This window comes from Solanum stenotomum, chromosome 12 (genome assembly GCF_019186545.1).
Source record: "Solanum stenotomum isolate F172 chromosome 12, ASM1918654v1, whole genome shotgun sequence".
NCBI classification, from domain to species: Eukaryota; Viridiplantae; Streptophyta; class Magnoliopsida; order Solanales; family Solanaceae; genus Solanum; species Solanum stenotomum.
Window position 1 is genome coordinate 28,729,833 of NC_064293.1, and position 16,065 is coordinate 28,745,897.

Below are 16,065 nucleotides of genomic sequence, written 5' to 3' on the forward strand. Positions count from 1 at the left end.
ATAGGTATTTTTTATAAAATATAAAGTTTGGGGTAATTTTTGATTTTTTTCAAATTTCCAAATATTAGAACTTGGCCCAAATACTAGTTTTTTCTAGTATTTGGAACTTGGGATACTTGACAAATATATTTGTCAAGTTATATGACCAAACACCACTTTCAAAGTTTTCTCAATTTTTTTTCAAGTATTTTTTAGGCCAAACGAATTCTTAAACTGTTGATGTATGATTGTCTAGCCTCATGGGACTAAGACCTGCTAACTATTTTCAAAAGTTTTAACCATAAAATAATTTTAGAAAAGAATAATAAAGCACAGGAACAGAGGGAATTAATTTTAAAAATAGCACGTCGATTGGAACATGTAAATAATTAGAACACCAAATAAAAATGCAACTTGTTCCTTTCAAAATCTTTGAAAAAACAAAATAAAAAGTCAGAGAAACTTGATTTATATCTCCAAAAGAACACTTGAGATTTTTTTTTTTTAATTAAAGATCTCGAATTCAAGCTTTAAATATGAAATAGTTATAACAAATTTTATTAATCGGATCAATAAATTTGATATACACAAATAGTTATAACAAAACAATTAAACAGGAATTGTGTGTTAAAACACCAATGCAAAAACACTAAGAAGGAAAATTTAAGTTTATATGGTTGTTAGACCTACCATTGACTTAATTATTTCATCAATATGACTTGGCTTTACAAGTTTCTTTTAGTTTTAATCTTAGAGACTTCTCAAGTGTATTTTTTTAAATAAATAAAGAAATATAAAATAGCTCCATCTCATTTTAGGAGAAAAGACTATCTCATAGAAGACCAAAAAATAAAATAAAAAATACAATGTGAAACAAAAAAAGAGATTTCAGACTTGATTGACATCATTTACAACTAAACCACTTTCACTTTAAAAAAAAGGTGATAGTGTTGCTTTCTTTACTAGTTCATTAAAATTTGTTGTTTCTCATAAAAAAAAATGTGTTGGTCCATTGTTTTGTTCTTTTCTTTTGTTTGGGTTTATTTAGGATATTTCATGCATTCTAATTTTTTCTAAAAAAATTTCTTTTGAAAATTTAATTTTTAAAAACATTTTATTATATACTTGCTCCGTCCATTTTTTAACTTGATCAATATTGACTTGGCACATTTTTTTAAGAAACAATAAATAAACGACAAATTTATTATATCATCTTCTGAAAATAATAAATTCAATATTTTGGAAAATATATTGGAAAGTGAAATAATACTTAATAGTAAAGATAAAATGATAAATCATCTCTTGATTTTCCAAACTGAACAAGTAAAAATAGACATTTGTTTCTAATATAATGGATAAGTAAAAATGAACGGAGACTATTGCTTAGATTTTCAAAAAACTATATCAAGTAGATATTTATTAGTGAAAATGCTTACTTAGCAATTCTTTAAGGCAAGATTTCTGACAAATTTGTCTTTCAACCCAATTAGAAGGCAAGTAAACTACCATTTTTCTTTCATAAACTTTCAAGTCCCTTATAATAGAAGCCTTCTCATGCATCCTAAAATTTAGGCAAAAAACAAAGCATATAATATGATGTTGACTTTTTTTTTCTTTTCTTTTTTAAGTCTTTAAATTTTAGTTTCCCATGAACCCCACTTGCCACTAATTTCCACAAATCTCCAATTTTTCCTTTGTCAGAAAGAGATTGTTCATTAAGTTACCTACCAAAAACTTGTTTTTTTTTGGGGAAGGAGAGAAAGGAAAGAAATGGAAAAGATAATATTTTGAAGCTTTTCCTTCTTTTATTTGATATAATAATGCAAAATGGAAAAAGCAAAAGTAAGAAAAAAAGAAAAGGTCAATAGGGGAGAAATTAAAAAAAAAACACTCTTGGTGCTTTTGTTATTGATAAATTCTATTGTTTCTATGCTATCTGATATATTTAACTTTCAATTAATTGAAATGTTCATTTTTGATTTCTTTGCTTGTGCATATTCACAAGTTTACCAATACTAATTAACCATTTCACCACTTAATTACTCACATGTTATGTTAAACTTGTATTGTTACTTCATATTTGACGATAATATAATTCTAAAAAAAGTTCAACTATATCATATTTCTTCAATAAAAGGACCAAACTCACATTTTTTTATGATCATGGTGTCCGAGTCAGCGTTTGCTTACCTCGACTAATTCCATGGGATACATGTCATCTGCTACCAACAACGGGTACCATGTTACTCTATCCACCAAGGCTAAAACAGATGAAAAAAATCACCTAATCTTTTTTTTTTCTCCACTAGAATCTGAACGTGAGACCTCATGACTCTCAATCACTTGATTGACCACTAGGCCACATTAATTGAAAGTTAACTATGTCGAGTCATATTTTCCTCCCCATTCTCTTCCAACCCAAACGAAAGGAATATTTTTCTCCTTTGCCCCATTTTCTCCCCCATTTCCCCTCCAAAATTTTTATTCTCTTTCCCATCCTTCAAACATGGGATAAAGGTCTTGAAAATTTTGAATATAAGGCCTCTGATTTACACTTGTTGAAAACAGAACAAGCAAGAAAACAAGAGAGGCTCATGGCTTCTTCAATCTCTATGAATATTCTATTTTCATTCATATTACTATTTTCAGCTTCATGTGTTGTTTCATATACAATTCAAGATCAATTCTACCAATGTATTACACTCCATTCGGATCATTCGATCCCTTTCTCCACAGCTTTCTTCACTCCTACTTCCAATGCTACTTCATTCAACTCTGTCCTTAAATCCACTGCCCAAAATCTAAGGTGTTTGACACCTTCTCAACAAAAACCTCTGCTTATTTTCACTGCTTTGATTGAATCCCATGTCCAAGCAGCAGTCATTTGCGCGAAAGAGCTAAAAGTTCAGCTCAGAGTTAGGAGTGGAGGTCATGATTATGAAGGCATATCTTACACATCAGAGATGAAAAGATCAGTGTCCTTTATCTTGCTTGACTTAGCTAAACTTCGTGAGATTAAAGTGGACATTGAGGACAACAGTGCATGGGTTCAAGCTGGTGCGACGATTGGTGAAGTGTACTATAGGATTGCAGAAAAAAGCAAGACACATGGTTACCCTGCTGGCCTATGCACCAGCTTAGGAATTGGTGGTCATATCACTGGAGGAGCTTATGGTCCTATGATGAGGAAATATGGTCTTGGAGCAGACAATGTTGTCGATGCTCGGATTGTTGATGCCAGTGGCAGAGTTCTTGACAGGGCCTTAATGGGAGAGGATTTGTTTTGGGCAATCAGAGGGGGTGGAGGAGGCAGTTTTGGCATAATTTTGGCTTGGAAAGTTAAACTTGTTCCTGTTCCATCAACTGTCACAGTTTTCACAGTTCCAAAGACACTGGAAACTGGTGCAACAAAAGTCTTAAACAAATGGCAACATGTTGCACACAAGATTGATGAAGATCTCTTCATCAGAATCCTCATAACTACAGTCAATTCAACAAAGGGGAAGAAAACAGTGCAAACAGCTTACCAAGCCTTGTTTCTTGGAAAAACTGATAGGCTTCTTGATGTGATGAATCATAGCTTCCCTGAATTGGGATTGACACGAAAAGATTGTATCGAAATGAGCTGGATTCAATCAGTCATTTACATTGCTGGTTATCCAAGTAACATTAAACCTGAGTTCCTACTTCAAGGGAAGTCATTATTCCCAACAGTAAACTTCAAGGCTAAATCGGATTTTCTCCGTGTACCAGTTCCAGTAACTGGACTTCAAGGGATGTGGGAGAAGTTTTTACAAGATGATTCACCTATGATGATATGGAATCCCTATGGAGGAATGATGGGAAAGATATCAGAATCTTCAATCCCATTCCCACACAGAAAAGGGGTTATCTGCAAGATACAGTACTTAACAGCCTGGACAGATGGAGATAAGAAAACTGCAGATAAACATATCAACTGGATCAGAGGACTTTATGAGTACATGGGCACTTTTGTATCCAAGTTCCCTAGAGAAGCTTATGTGAATTATAGAGATCTTGATTTGGGCATGAACAAAAATGCCAACTCAAATTTCTTGGAAGCTAGTGTCTGGGGGAAAAAGTACTACAAGAACAATTATGACAGGCTTGTGCTTGTCAAGACTGAGGTTGATCCTGATAACTTCTTCTGGCATGAACAGAGTCTACCAATCCTTCCATTCAAAGTTGGTCAAGATGGGAAAAGTTTGATTCACTGAAGAACTGCTTTTGGCTTGATGGTATATTGTAATATTTAAGGAAGAAAAGTAAAAATAAGTTTAAGTTCTGCTTTTCATTTGGTTTCATAACCTGTAACATATTGTAGCAGAAGTGTGTATTGATATGAAATGTGAAACAAATTTGAGGAACAACAACAAACCCGGTATAGTTCCACAAGTGGGGCATGAGGAGGGTGGGTGTATGTAGACGACCTTCCCTCTACCTTGTGAAGGTATATCAATGAATTCAAGGAACTACATACAAAAAATTACATGTAGAAGGATCATAAAACCCAAATAGGATCCACTTCATTCTTACAGCATAAATGTTGATGTTCGGTGCTATAGCAAAATAGTTGAGAAATACAAATTGGTACCATGGTACATACTATATTTTTAATTCTAAAAGCGAAATTTATACAAGGATCACATATAAAAGTTGTCCACAAATATGCACGTTCATCAAATTCTTCGAAGAGAGGCCAACCTCTTCTCAAGTTCCTCGACATCCGCAGCAGTATCAGAACTGCATTCACATAGGGAAGAATTGTTAGGTAGACTAACATAGTAGCAAACTTAATGTTCCCTAGAAGAACTAGGAGCCATTTCATATTAACCATAAATACTATTTTCTGATTGTTCTGACCACGCCAAAAACGAATGTAGAGGAATTCTAGATTGGGCGCAGTACATTAATCAATGAAATTTCATAGTCAGCATTAGGTAAAAGGAGTGTAAAACAACCGTCATGACCAGAAAAGTAAGGAGAGTATAACCAGAAAACAGAAAGGAAGTATTGTTGAGAATTGACTCTGACAGTTTGATATGGAAATGCAGAAGAAACGTAGCTCAACACGTCTAAACACACAAAAATCCAACTTAACTACATAAGAAAATCCATGTATGACGTGTGATTTAAAACAGTTCCACATACCTAGGGGGGGCAACATTTTCGACTTTCTTCGATGCAATCCGACCTTTTGGAGCTGAAGATAACTGCCAAAATAAAAATCAATAATAAATAAACAGCTCGCAAACTAAAGATGAGGAAAGCAACTGATCATACGCTCAACTATCCTTAATCCAAAACCTACCTGTGATGCAATGTCCACACCAATCTCATCCAGCACCTAAACATGAAAACACAAATTAGAATAGATGACCAGAAAAATACAATTAGGAAACAGACCAACTGCATGATGAATAATAATTGAACCTGGTTTGTAAGCTCCTCAGTTTCTTCTTCAGCTTCATCTTTATCCAAAGTCTCATCAATGGATTCAGACATCATCTCAATCTGGAAAAATCAGATAGTTTCATTAGTATGCTTAGTCTGAACTTCACATCAAACTGAAATGTTTAGTTGCCTTCAAGACATTGCATTTGTCCATAAGTACAGAGAACTTATAGCATGAAGTAAGTCAATAATGTGAAGCATCGCTTAGAAGGATGAAAGTGCTTACTGTCATGTCCAACTGTGATGACTGCTTCTGGAATTCTCTGATCACTTTAACTTGTTTTGCAGGTGCCATTTGCTGAGAAGTAAAAACACAAAGAATAAACCAATTGGAGGGATTTACACCTTAATAATTAAATGGTAGCACAAACGCAAACAAAATGGATGAGCTAAAAGGCTAGGCTGTAGGAAACAAATATTTCACTTTCAAAAGTTCTGAGGATTAAAAGCAAAAGAGGAAAAAAACTCACAACCAACAAATAATCAGTACCTTGTTCATGGCAGACATCGCTTTAGTTGCACCTTTCATTCCAGTAGACATAGAGGTGCTAGCATATAGTGCCTACAGAAGAGAAAGGAAGCCACATATAAGATCCACTAAAATTTTCAATTACTTTTCATACACAATAATAATCGGGAGAAAAGATTGACCTGTGTATGAGTTGCTACACCCCTAATTTGAGCACGACTACCTTGCAAATTGACAATTTGTTGCCGCAATCTCACAAGTTGACGAGCTAGAATTTTGGTGGCGGCCTGACAAGTCAAAGTGTGTGAGCAAGATTTACTTTTGAGGAAAAAGAAATTTCTTATAGCGGATGAGATGAGTTCTTTCCTCACCCTTTTTTTTAAAAAGCCATCCATTTCTCACCTGGATCACAAGTATAATTATCCATGTTTACCACCAAAACTTCAACTGAATCAAGTTTTCAATGAATATCCAAGCCTTTAATTAGCCTTGATTCAAACTTGAGTCTTATTAAACAGAGTAAAATCAGTGTTTTAAAGACCAACTGAATCGAGTCTTCAATGAATTTGTAAGCCTTTAATTAGCCTAGATTCAAACTTGAGTCTTAGCGAGCATAAATCGAGTTACTACATTCCTTTCAAGTAGAGCCTCTTTTTCAAGTCAGTCCTGCCTGCTCGTTAGCAAGTGCCTCGGGCACTGCCTTTCTTTTCAACAACTCAGTTAAGTGCTTCGTTTCAGCCTCTCTTTATATTTTGAAACACTTCCAGCTAACATGGCTCACCCTCCCTCATACAAGCATTTTATGTAAATACATAAACCAATACATATACAAATTTTGTGAATTGTTTGTTGGTGAGAGAATGAACATTAAGAATTTGAAATTAGTTAAACTATGTTGGGCTCTAATTCTTTTGCACATTTGGCAAGTATATTCGAATCACGCCAATATCTGTGGGTATTTGGCTCGATTCAATTAAATTGGAGACCTTACCCAAACACAGGTCATTTTTTCTAAAGAAAAACGAACAAATCACAAAGGCAAATCAATGTCTTTCAAATTCTGATACTACCATCAAATATTCTTTCTCTAAGGTTGTGACTATGCATGAATTCTTCAGAAGGACAATGATTTATGCAATCGGAGAATGGCTCATCTCTCAAGAGTATGTATTTCAAATTCTGATAAACAAAAGAAACAGCGGGATGCAAAAAGGATGCAGTTTCCAATGCAAATAAGCACCCACTAGAAGGCATTATCTATTAGAATGATCACAATTCCAAGTGAAGTAGTCAGGAAAAAAAGAATTAATGAGCAAACACTTGCCTCGTTTCCTGTTTTGGCTGTTTGCTTGATCTCTGCAACTAACTTTTTCTCCTACGAGATAGTGAAATAAGAATTATATAACTTCACAAATAAGTAGATTTACACAGATGAAAAGATGATTATTGTAAGAATACTCTGAACTCTTTTTGTGACTTAAATTTCGCAAGAATACTCTGAACTTACTGAACAAACACACTTGCCTCATGTCTATGAACATTTTCCTAATAACTTACCTCCATTTGTAAGGATGAGATCTCCCGTTCAATGCCTAAAAAGTTATACATGAACAAAAAAAGAGAAGAATTAATGAAACGTAAAAACACCAAGTAAGAAACGAGGAAGACAATGCAAGTTATCATATTCCAACCCATTGTATAACAACACAAAAGATAACGTGGAATAAAAATTTGTCTTCTTGTTTTTTTTTAGAAGGAAAATTTGTCTTCTTGTTTACCAAAATGATAATGATCTAAATAAAAATTAAGAATGACATCCAACTATGATACATTCTGGACAATGATTTTTTTTTTTCCAAAAATTGTTTAATGCTTTTTGCATTCTCCAACTCCTTTGCTTGTGCAAATGACAATGATGTGAAATATACTAGAATGGCGTAACAATGATGATAGTTCAAAATATAAAACCTGGAATATGTAATTTGTTTCCTCATTTAGCAAAACAGCTGACCCCTGATAGCTTTATCAAAATTAAGAATGACACTAAACATGACACGGAAAGTAAATAAAAGAGTCAATAAAACCTTTAAGTACTTGAGTTCAGACAGCTAGTCACTTGCAAAGGAAACAAGTACTTCTAGTTTTTAGCCAACATAGCACTTCTTCCAACTCTGTGAATTGTCCAGGCAAAGCAAGGTTATATTGTTTTGCAATGCACCTGAACTACCTTTTAGTCCCAAAAACTAATTATACCATTTTTCCTAATATCATATCCTGTTATGAAGCACCAGTGCCATAGAGAATTGAAATAGAAGGTAATAGAGCCGAGCCATCCACCTATTTTTACCTAATCCTTTACAGATATTACATGACTTTGTTGTCTAATTACTAATGAACCTTCAACCAGTATATCTCAATAACCTCTTTCACATAAAAATGGAACCTTTTCACAATCACTCAACTTTGTTATTCTAATTGCAAAGTAGAAACTACCAAGAACAAAGGCACAACACAACCTTAACCTAATATTTCCGAGGGGTTTCCTTTAGCCTCTACCTTTGATAAGCTTAAGTATTGCTAAATCCAAATATCAAAGACAGAAATTTCCGCCTAGTGCGATTGTTTTTTCCTCTTTGCTGGTGCATATATTTCTAGACGTCCAAACAAATTAAGCATCTCTTGCTTAACAAGGAATAGAGCATAACGTTCGATGTACATCTAAAATCAAACTAAAGAATACAACCACTATTATAGCATCCCAAAAGAAAGACGTTTCTGCATAACAAGGAAAATGGGAGTTACGGCAAAATGCCCAAGGACAAGCCTAATGCCTATGCATTTGAGATCCCAAATGAGCTTAGAGTGTATTATTTCTAAATTTGTTACATCCCTTTAATAATCCAAATTATTAAAAAAGCTACTCTTTAATCAAACAAAACTAAATCAAATTCTCAGCTAGTGAGTCATTTTAAAAGAACCCCAAGACAGTAAACAGTACCTCTGGTAGCAACAGCCATTTCCCTTTTGCTGCTCCTCAATGCTTCTGTTAATCAATTACAAAAATTTCACCATAGATCATAACTCAAAACACAAAATGAAAAAAAAAAAAAAAAACCAATAAAAGAGACAAAAATCTTACCTTTAGGTGAAGTCTTCTTCTTGAAAATGCTGTTCAACTTCTCCATCTTCTTTTGTTAATGATTCTTGAACCCTAGAATTTTCTTGAAATGGAAGAGGGGAAAAAACCCTAATAGCTTTTGAAGAAAACCTGAATCATGAAAATGGGTTTTTTTCCCTTTGTTTTTTGGAATTTGTGTGAGGAAGTTAAGCAGTGTGTGGCAAATTTTTAGCGGCCGACTTCTACTTCTAGGGGAGCGTGCAGTGGACTGGACTCTCCTATTTCCCACTACGATTATATCTAACGGACAGCAAATAAGTAGCCGTTGTGAACAAAGGAAATGACTAAGCTACCCCTCTCAGGTTTGATATCGCAAAGATCAAAAGACAATATTGCCCTTGTTTTGTTGCTTAAGGTACGAGGAAAATACGTATAATACTTTGGGTCTCTAATACTTAAATATCCGCACTGTATTGTCTTTGTTTTATCAAACTTTTTTCAACTCAAATACGCCATCGAATTTTTTGAAAAAGTTTATTTATGTTATTTGTCAATGGCGAATTCAAATTTTTAAGATCGTGCATGCTCTATTAACTAACTATGGGGATGACAACAATTTTTTTACTATGAAACTCCAATATATAAAATGTAAACACACTAAAAGGCTAAAGGGGGTTGAACCCGCATATATATATATATATATAATTTTCTTGTCGTCTACCTAACTCCGATTTCACTTAGCTACCAATTAAAAAATGTAAATGCATAAATTTAACACTGTCATAAAAAGACAATCATATTTGAACATTATTATTTTGAATAAAGAAAAAAGGAAAAAATTATTTTGTTTAAACTTATTTTAGGAAAAGTTTCAAAACGACAAGTGAAAGAGAATAGAATAACAATCAACATATATCGTGTCACAAGGAGTAAAGGAGAGAAGAGTTGGCTTTTTAAATTTTAACCGTGCCAATCAAACAATTGATTGCTCATTGTTCATTTTTATACTATTCCTCTTCATTTCTATAGAATATATATATAGTTTATTTTATGGATGCTCATTGTTCATTTTTATACTATTCCTCTTCATTTCTATAAAAAATATATATATAATTTAATGGGTATTCGAGCATCCAGGAGTCCCTATGTGGTTTTGCCCCTGTTATCTTTAAAAGTTTGTCTCATTTATATCATTTTTTGTTTGAGAAAAAGTTCATTCATGCTAACAAGTACAACCACTATTATGATGTGACTAAATCATAATTGAACACGTACAAAAAATAGTTTTACAAAAACAAAATTGTTTTCAGTTAATAAATAAGGCATTGATGTACCGTTTCTTAAAAGAAAATGACATTAAGTAAGTCAAATTTTTAATAAATAACATAAATGAACCATTCTAGAAGTGCATTTTTCCTTTGCAAAATAAAAGACATTTGGAAGCTTGAATCACACTATTAATTATGTGCTAAATGATTAATTCAGTGGCACAAATGATTTTTTAGTTTCTTTATTTTTAGTTTTATCTTTTCTTATAAGAAATCTTCATTTTACACCTAAAAAGATTTAAAATTGGCATTTCTTTTAATTAAATTGTAAATGAATAAGTGGCCTCATTTCTCAAACGAAAACCAGACTTATCAAACTATACAAATTAAAACTGAAACGAGCAAATCAAACTACTTTTGAAAGTCAAAAATCAAAATTAGTCAAATATAATAATTTTGTTATTTTAATTTATTTGTCTCGATTCGATGTGTTACAATTAAACTATCTAATACTTCACATGAATTTGACCATAAAATCTTTAATTCTTTTATTCAACGTGAATTCAAACATAAAATTTTTAATTTTTTTTTAAAAAAACATTTACATATTTTAAAACTATATAAAAAATATTTTAAGTCACGATATTCAACCATTTAAAATATTTAGAAAAAGTTAAAAGGCATAAAAATCATATAGGAGTGAAGACAAACAAAAAGGAAAGTGACGTTTTCCACAAAAACCAAACATAAAATGACCACTTTAATTTGTGTTCCTCCATAGATCAAGAAAAATGAAAGCAACACAATTTCCATCTTTACACAGAAACACCTTTTTAATCTTCTTTCTGATCCATTTATCAATATTTTCACCTTATTCTGCCATATCCATTAAACAGAAAGAAGCTCAGCAGCAAGTAATTGGCTATGGTTACTCAATCAAATCTGTGGCTACCACTGGAAATTCACTTTTTGCTAATCTTCAACTCATCAACAATTCTTCTGTTTTTGGGACTGATATTCACAATCTTATCCTCATTGCCAGGTTTTTTTTTCTGTACTTTCTTATTTATTTTGGAAATAAACCTGACATAACTGATAAAATTGTTATTACATTTTTTAAAAAAAAAATTGATATAGATATAAAGTTATTACTATATGATCAAAAGATCGGGTTAATACTATGTAGGCAATCTCTTTCAGAAACATAGGATAAAATTGTTAGCCAAAAAATTAGAAGGTAAAGTCTTGTTATTGTGAATACTGTCACAAGATAGAATGATAGATATAAATATCAAATTTCAATATTGAGTTAATTAAATATTATTATATATTTTCAAATCGATAATAAATATGTATAGATCAATTTAATATTGAGCGTCTTTAATATAAAAAAAAATAAGAATTACATTATAAAACTTAAAAAAAAATAAAAAATTCAAGTAAGTAAATAATATACTATATAGTTATGAAAATCGTAATTTTTTTATCATTAACTCTATATATAACTCAATTTTTTTAGTCGGGGAAATGCAAGTAATATTATCTAAACAATAATTTTGCTTAGTTAATGTAAATAAATTAACTTTATTAAAAAAATTATTTAATTTGTTTTCTTTCTCCTTCGTTACAGTTTGGAAACAAACGACCGTCTCCGAATACGAATAACCGACGCAAACCACCAACGATGGGAAGTGCCGGAAGAAATTCTCCACCGTCCACCACCGCCATCGCCACCGTCAACCTCCAACTCCCCATCAGAAAACCAATCCCCAATTACCCTCTCTAACCCAAACTCAGACCTAGAGTTCACCCTTCACAACACCACCTCATTCAGCTTCACCGTCCGCCGGCGCTCCACCGGGGATACTCTTTTCGATACTTCGCCGGAGAACCAAAACCCCGACACAGTCCTCATATTCAAAGATCAATACATCCAGATCTCCTCGGCACTACCAACTACCAGAGCTAATCTTTACGGTCTCGGAGAGCACACTAAAAGCTCGTTTAAGCTCACACACAACCAGACTTTGACTCTATGGAATGCCGACATTGGGAGTTCCAACGCGGACCTTAATCTCTATGGATCCCATCCTTTTTATATCGACGTCCGTTCGTCGGGTCCGGCAAAGGAAACGGCCGCCGGAGTTAGTCATGGGGTTCTGCTTCTGAGTAGCAATGGCATGGATATTGTGTATACGGGTGATAGGATTAGTTACAAGGTGATTGGTGGGTTAATTGATTTGTATTTCTTTGCCGGACCTTTGCCGGAAATGGTGGTGGATCAGTATACTCAGCTTATTGGTCGTCCTGCTGCTATGCCATATTGGTCTTTCGGTAATGACTTTCTTTTCCTTTTTTTCCGTTCGTCGTTTTTCTCTTGTGCAAACCTCGACTAATTTCACCGGTAATTTCCGAGGAACCTATTACATGGGTTGAAAGGCATTGAATAGAGCTTAAACTATGATCTATGAGCTTATCTTATGTAGGTTGCATTGCTCAGCCTAGATAACAACATGCCACTAGTGTGTCTAGGTCAGCTTGTGTATACCTAGACTAATTCCATAGAGTACGTACTACCTCACATCAAGGTAGATACCGGGTAACTTTGTCCACCAAGACTTGGACATATAAGAAGAAATCACCTAGTGTTTTGTCGGATCATTTGTTAAATATGAAGTAAAATTATACATTTAGTTAAAGGCATATTGCTCACTATACGTTGCCTCATTCTCAAAGACGATGTTGCTTTGAACATTGTGCTGAACTTCACACGTGGAAAGTGTGCCAAGAAGAAATTTAGGAATGCTAAATTCCTCCACTCCTGTCATTCCTATACTGATCAAAGTTGAAATTGTTCTGTTTGGTTCTCAGCTTCTACCTTCATTATTTAGGAAACAACTATTACACATGAAAATACTCACATTTCAAAGTAATGGTATTGATATGGTGTAGGATTTCACCAATGCCGGTGGGGTTACAAGAATATTGATGATGTTGAACTGGTAGTGGATAGTTATGCAGAGGCTAGGATACCGCTGGAGGTTATGTGGACTGATATTGATTACATGGATGGTTTTAAGGACTTCACACTCGATCCAGTTAACTTCCCACTGGAGCGGGTAGTTTTTTTTCTCAGGAAGCTTCATCAGAATGATCAGAAATATTTACTAATAGTAGATCCAGGTAACTTGTCTCCGTCATCAAGTTTTAACAATTTCCCATTTACCTAGATAAATTAGATACGAGTACGACTCATCATCATGTAAGAAGTGTAATTTTGTTTGTCTTTCTTTTTACTGCAGGAATTAGCATCAACAATACATATGACACCTATAGGAGAGGCATGGAAGCAGATGTCTTCATAAAACGCAATAATATGCCTTACCAAGGGGTTGTTTGGCCAGGGAATGTTTATTATCCTGATTTTCTAAATCCAGCTACTGAAATATTTTGGAGAAATGAAATTGAGAAGTTCCAGGATCTCGTACCTTTTGATGGCCTGTGGCTTGACATGAATGAATTGTCAAACTTCATAACTTCCCCTCCTACACCATCATCCACCTTTGATGACCCTCCCTACAAGATAAACAACTCTGGCGATCACTTGCCCATCAATTATAGAACAGTTCCAGCCACTTCTACACATTTTGGTAATACAATGGAGTATAATGTCCATAACCTTTATGGATTACTTGAATCTAGTGCCACTTATAGTGCGTTGGTTAATGTCACTGGTAAAAGGCCATTCATTCTTGCAAGATCAACTTTTCTTGGCTCTGGCAGATACACGTCACATTGGACTGGAGACAATGCTGCTACCTGGAACGATTTGGCATACTCCATTCCTACTATCTTGAACTTCGGATTGTTTGGAATTCCAATGGTTGGAGCTGATATATGTGGTTTTTCAAGTAATACTACTGAAGAGCTTTGCCGCCGCTGGATCCAGGTAAATTCATGCTTGGAGTTTTGTCAACAATGCCGCCTCAATCTCTCTTTCTCCCCCCTAAAGCTATAACTTTTCACCAATGTTAAAAGCCAGGAAATATGTGGTTTTTCAAGGAACACTGTTGCATGATAAAGTTTAATGAACCAAAGTTATTTGTTTTCTTAAATAGTATGCTTTAAAATTGTGTTTAAGAAAAGTTAAAGCATGTGTCTATCTCTCAGTGTGACCAATCGTTAGTTTGATGCTGTAGAAGCAGAATTTTATCATAATATTAGGAGCTCTCTTCGCCTTGACTTCTTAGTAATGTGAGAGATTGGCTTTATGCAGCTTGGAGCATTCTATCCATTTGCAAGAGACCACTCTGCTAAGGACACAACCCCCCAAGAGCTCTATAGTTGGGATTCAGTTGCTGCAGCAGCCAAGAAAGTCCTTGGGCTCCGATATCAGTTACTTCCACACTTTTATATGCTTATGTACGAGGCACATACAAAAGGGACTCCCATTGCACGACCTCTCTTCTTCTCTTTCCCTCGAGATGCCAAGACATTTGATATCAGCACACAGTTCCTTCTCGGTAAAGGTGTCATGATCTCACCTGTACTTAAGCAAGGAGCAACCTCTGTTGATGCATATTTCCCTGCTGGAAACTGGTTTGACCTCTTCAATTACTCTCGTTCCGTGAGTTTGAATCAAGGAACGTATATGACACTTGACGCACCACCAGATCATATAAATGTACACGTTCGTGAAGGGAACATATTGGTCATGCAAGGGGAAGCAATGACAACACAAGCTGCTCAGAGGACTGCATTCAAACTCCTTGTCGTGCTGAGCAGCAGCGAAAACAGTACAGGAGAACTATTTGTGGACGATGACGATGAGGTGCAGATGGGAAGAGAGGGAGGGAGGTGGACGTTAGTTAAGTTTAACAGCAATATCATTGGCAACAAAATTGTGGTTAAATCAGAGGTTGTGAATGGACGATATGCACTGGATCAAGGATTGGTCCTTGAAAAGGTGACATTATTGGGATTGGAAAATGTGAGAGGATTGAAGAGCTATGAGCTTGTTGGATCACACCAGCAAGGGAACACAACAATGAAGGAAAGTCTTAAGCAGAGTGGACAGTTTGTTACTATGGAAATCTCAGGGATGTCAATATTGATAGGGAAAGAGTTCAAATTGGAGCTATACATCATTACTTGACAAATGAATTAAGTTATATACGCTTGTTGTATGAAACTTTCTTTCATTTATCAATGCAGTTTAATTTATGATGTTATGTTCTTCCTATTTTTACCAACTTACCAATTAACGTTTATTCATGTGATTACCTTGTTTCTTTTTGTATATTATATGGATGATCCGAAATGCAAGATGTTTTGAAGGTAAAAGCAGCAAAAGTGATTTGGTGTTGATGAATAGTGTCAGACTAAATTTGGTGTGATGCTATTCACATACTTAAATGGCTTTATTCAATATTCCTCGTCATTTATGGCACAAAATTCTATTGAAAGTGAGCTTGAGGCGGCAACAACACTTGCTTTAACAAAAACAAATCAAGTCGTATAAGTAGCCGACACGTTTACACTGAATTTTTGAATGCATTTGGTACTTGATAATGCAAATTTAACAAATCATATAACAAGCTAAGTAACAAATTATATAACAAGTGAGTAATTTTGAATTTGTTAACAATTTAAAATATTTGTTATTGGAATAATATAATGAGTGAACCATATTTTAGGGATTATCGGCGGAAAAGAACATAATCCAATTGAGTGGTTCAGCCTAAAAACAAAACTGA

General features: G+C 34.2%; 3 protein-coding genes across 3 annotated transcripts; 2 read left to right on the forward strand and 1 right to left on the reverse strand.

The window, feature by feature from the left end:
* Window positions 1-2,526: 2,526 nt before the first annotated feature.
* On the forward strand, window positions 2,527-4,358 carry LOC125848738 (berberine bridge enzyme-like 15). The gene has a single exon (XM_049528662.1). The coding sequence runs from the start codon at window positions 2,574-2,576 to the stop codon at window positions 4,215-4,217; it is 1,644 nt and encodes a 547-aa protein (XP_049384619.1). The 5' UTR covers window positions 2,527-2,573; the 3' UTR covers window positions 4,218-4,358.
* A 94-nt stretch (window positions 4,359-4,452) lies between these two features.
* LOC125848740 (vacuolar protein sorting-associated protein 2 homolog 2) lies at window positions 4,453-9,310 on the reverse strand. The gene is made up of 11 exons (XM_049528664.1): window positions 9,063-9,310; window positions 8,922-8,966; window positions 7,481-7,515; window positions 7,248-7,298; window positions 6,106-6,210; window positions 5,945-6,016; window positions 5,681-5,752; window positions 5,434-5,514; window positions 5,312-5,347; window positions 5,152-5,213; window positions 4,453-4,743 (listed from the first exon to the last, which is right to left on the reverse strand). Exons 1-11 carry the CDS (start codon window positions 9,106-9,108, stop codon window positions 4,680-4,682), a joined length of 669 nt encoding a protein of 222 aa, XP_049384621.1. The 5' UTR covers window positions 9,109-9,310; the 3' UTR covers window positions 4,453-4,679.
* A 1,758-nt stretch (window positions 9,311-11,068) lies between these two features.
* Window positions 11,069-15,542, forward strand: LOC125848736 (alpha-glucosidase-like). The gene is made up of 5 exons (XM_049528659.1): window positions 11,069-11,351; window positions 11,940-12,643; window positions 13,262-13,492; window positions 13,612-14,258; window positions 14,586-15,542. Exons 1-5 carry the CDS (start codon window positions 11,101-11,103, stop codon window positions 15,462-15,464), a joined length of 2,712 nt encoding a protein of 903 aa, XP_049384616.1. The 5' UTR covers window positions 11,069-11,100; the 3' UTR covers window positions 15,465-15,542.
* The last annotated feature ends 523 nt before the right edge of the window (window positions 15,543-16,065 follow it).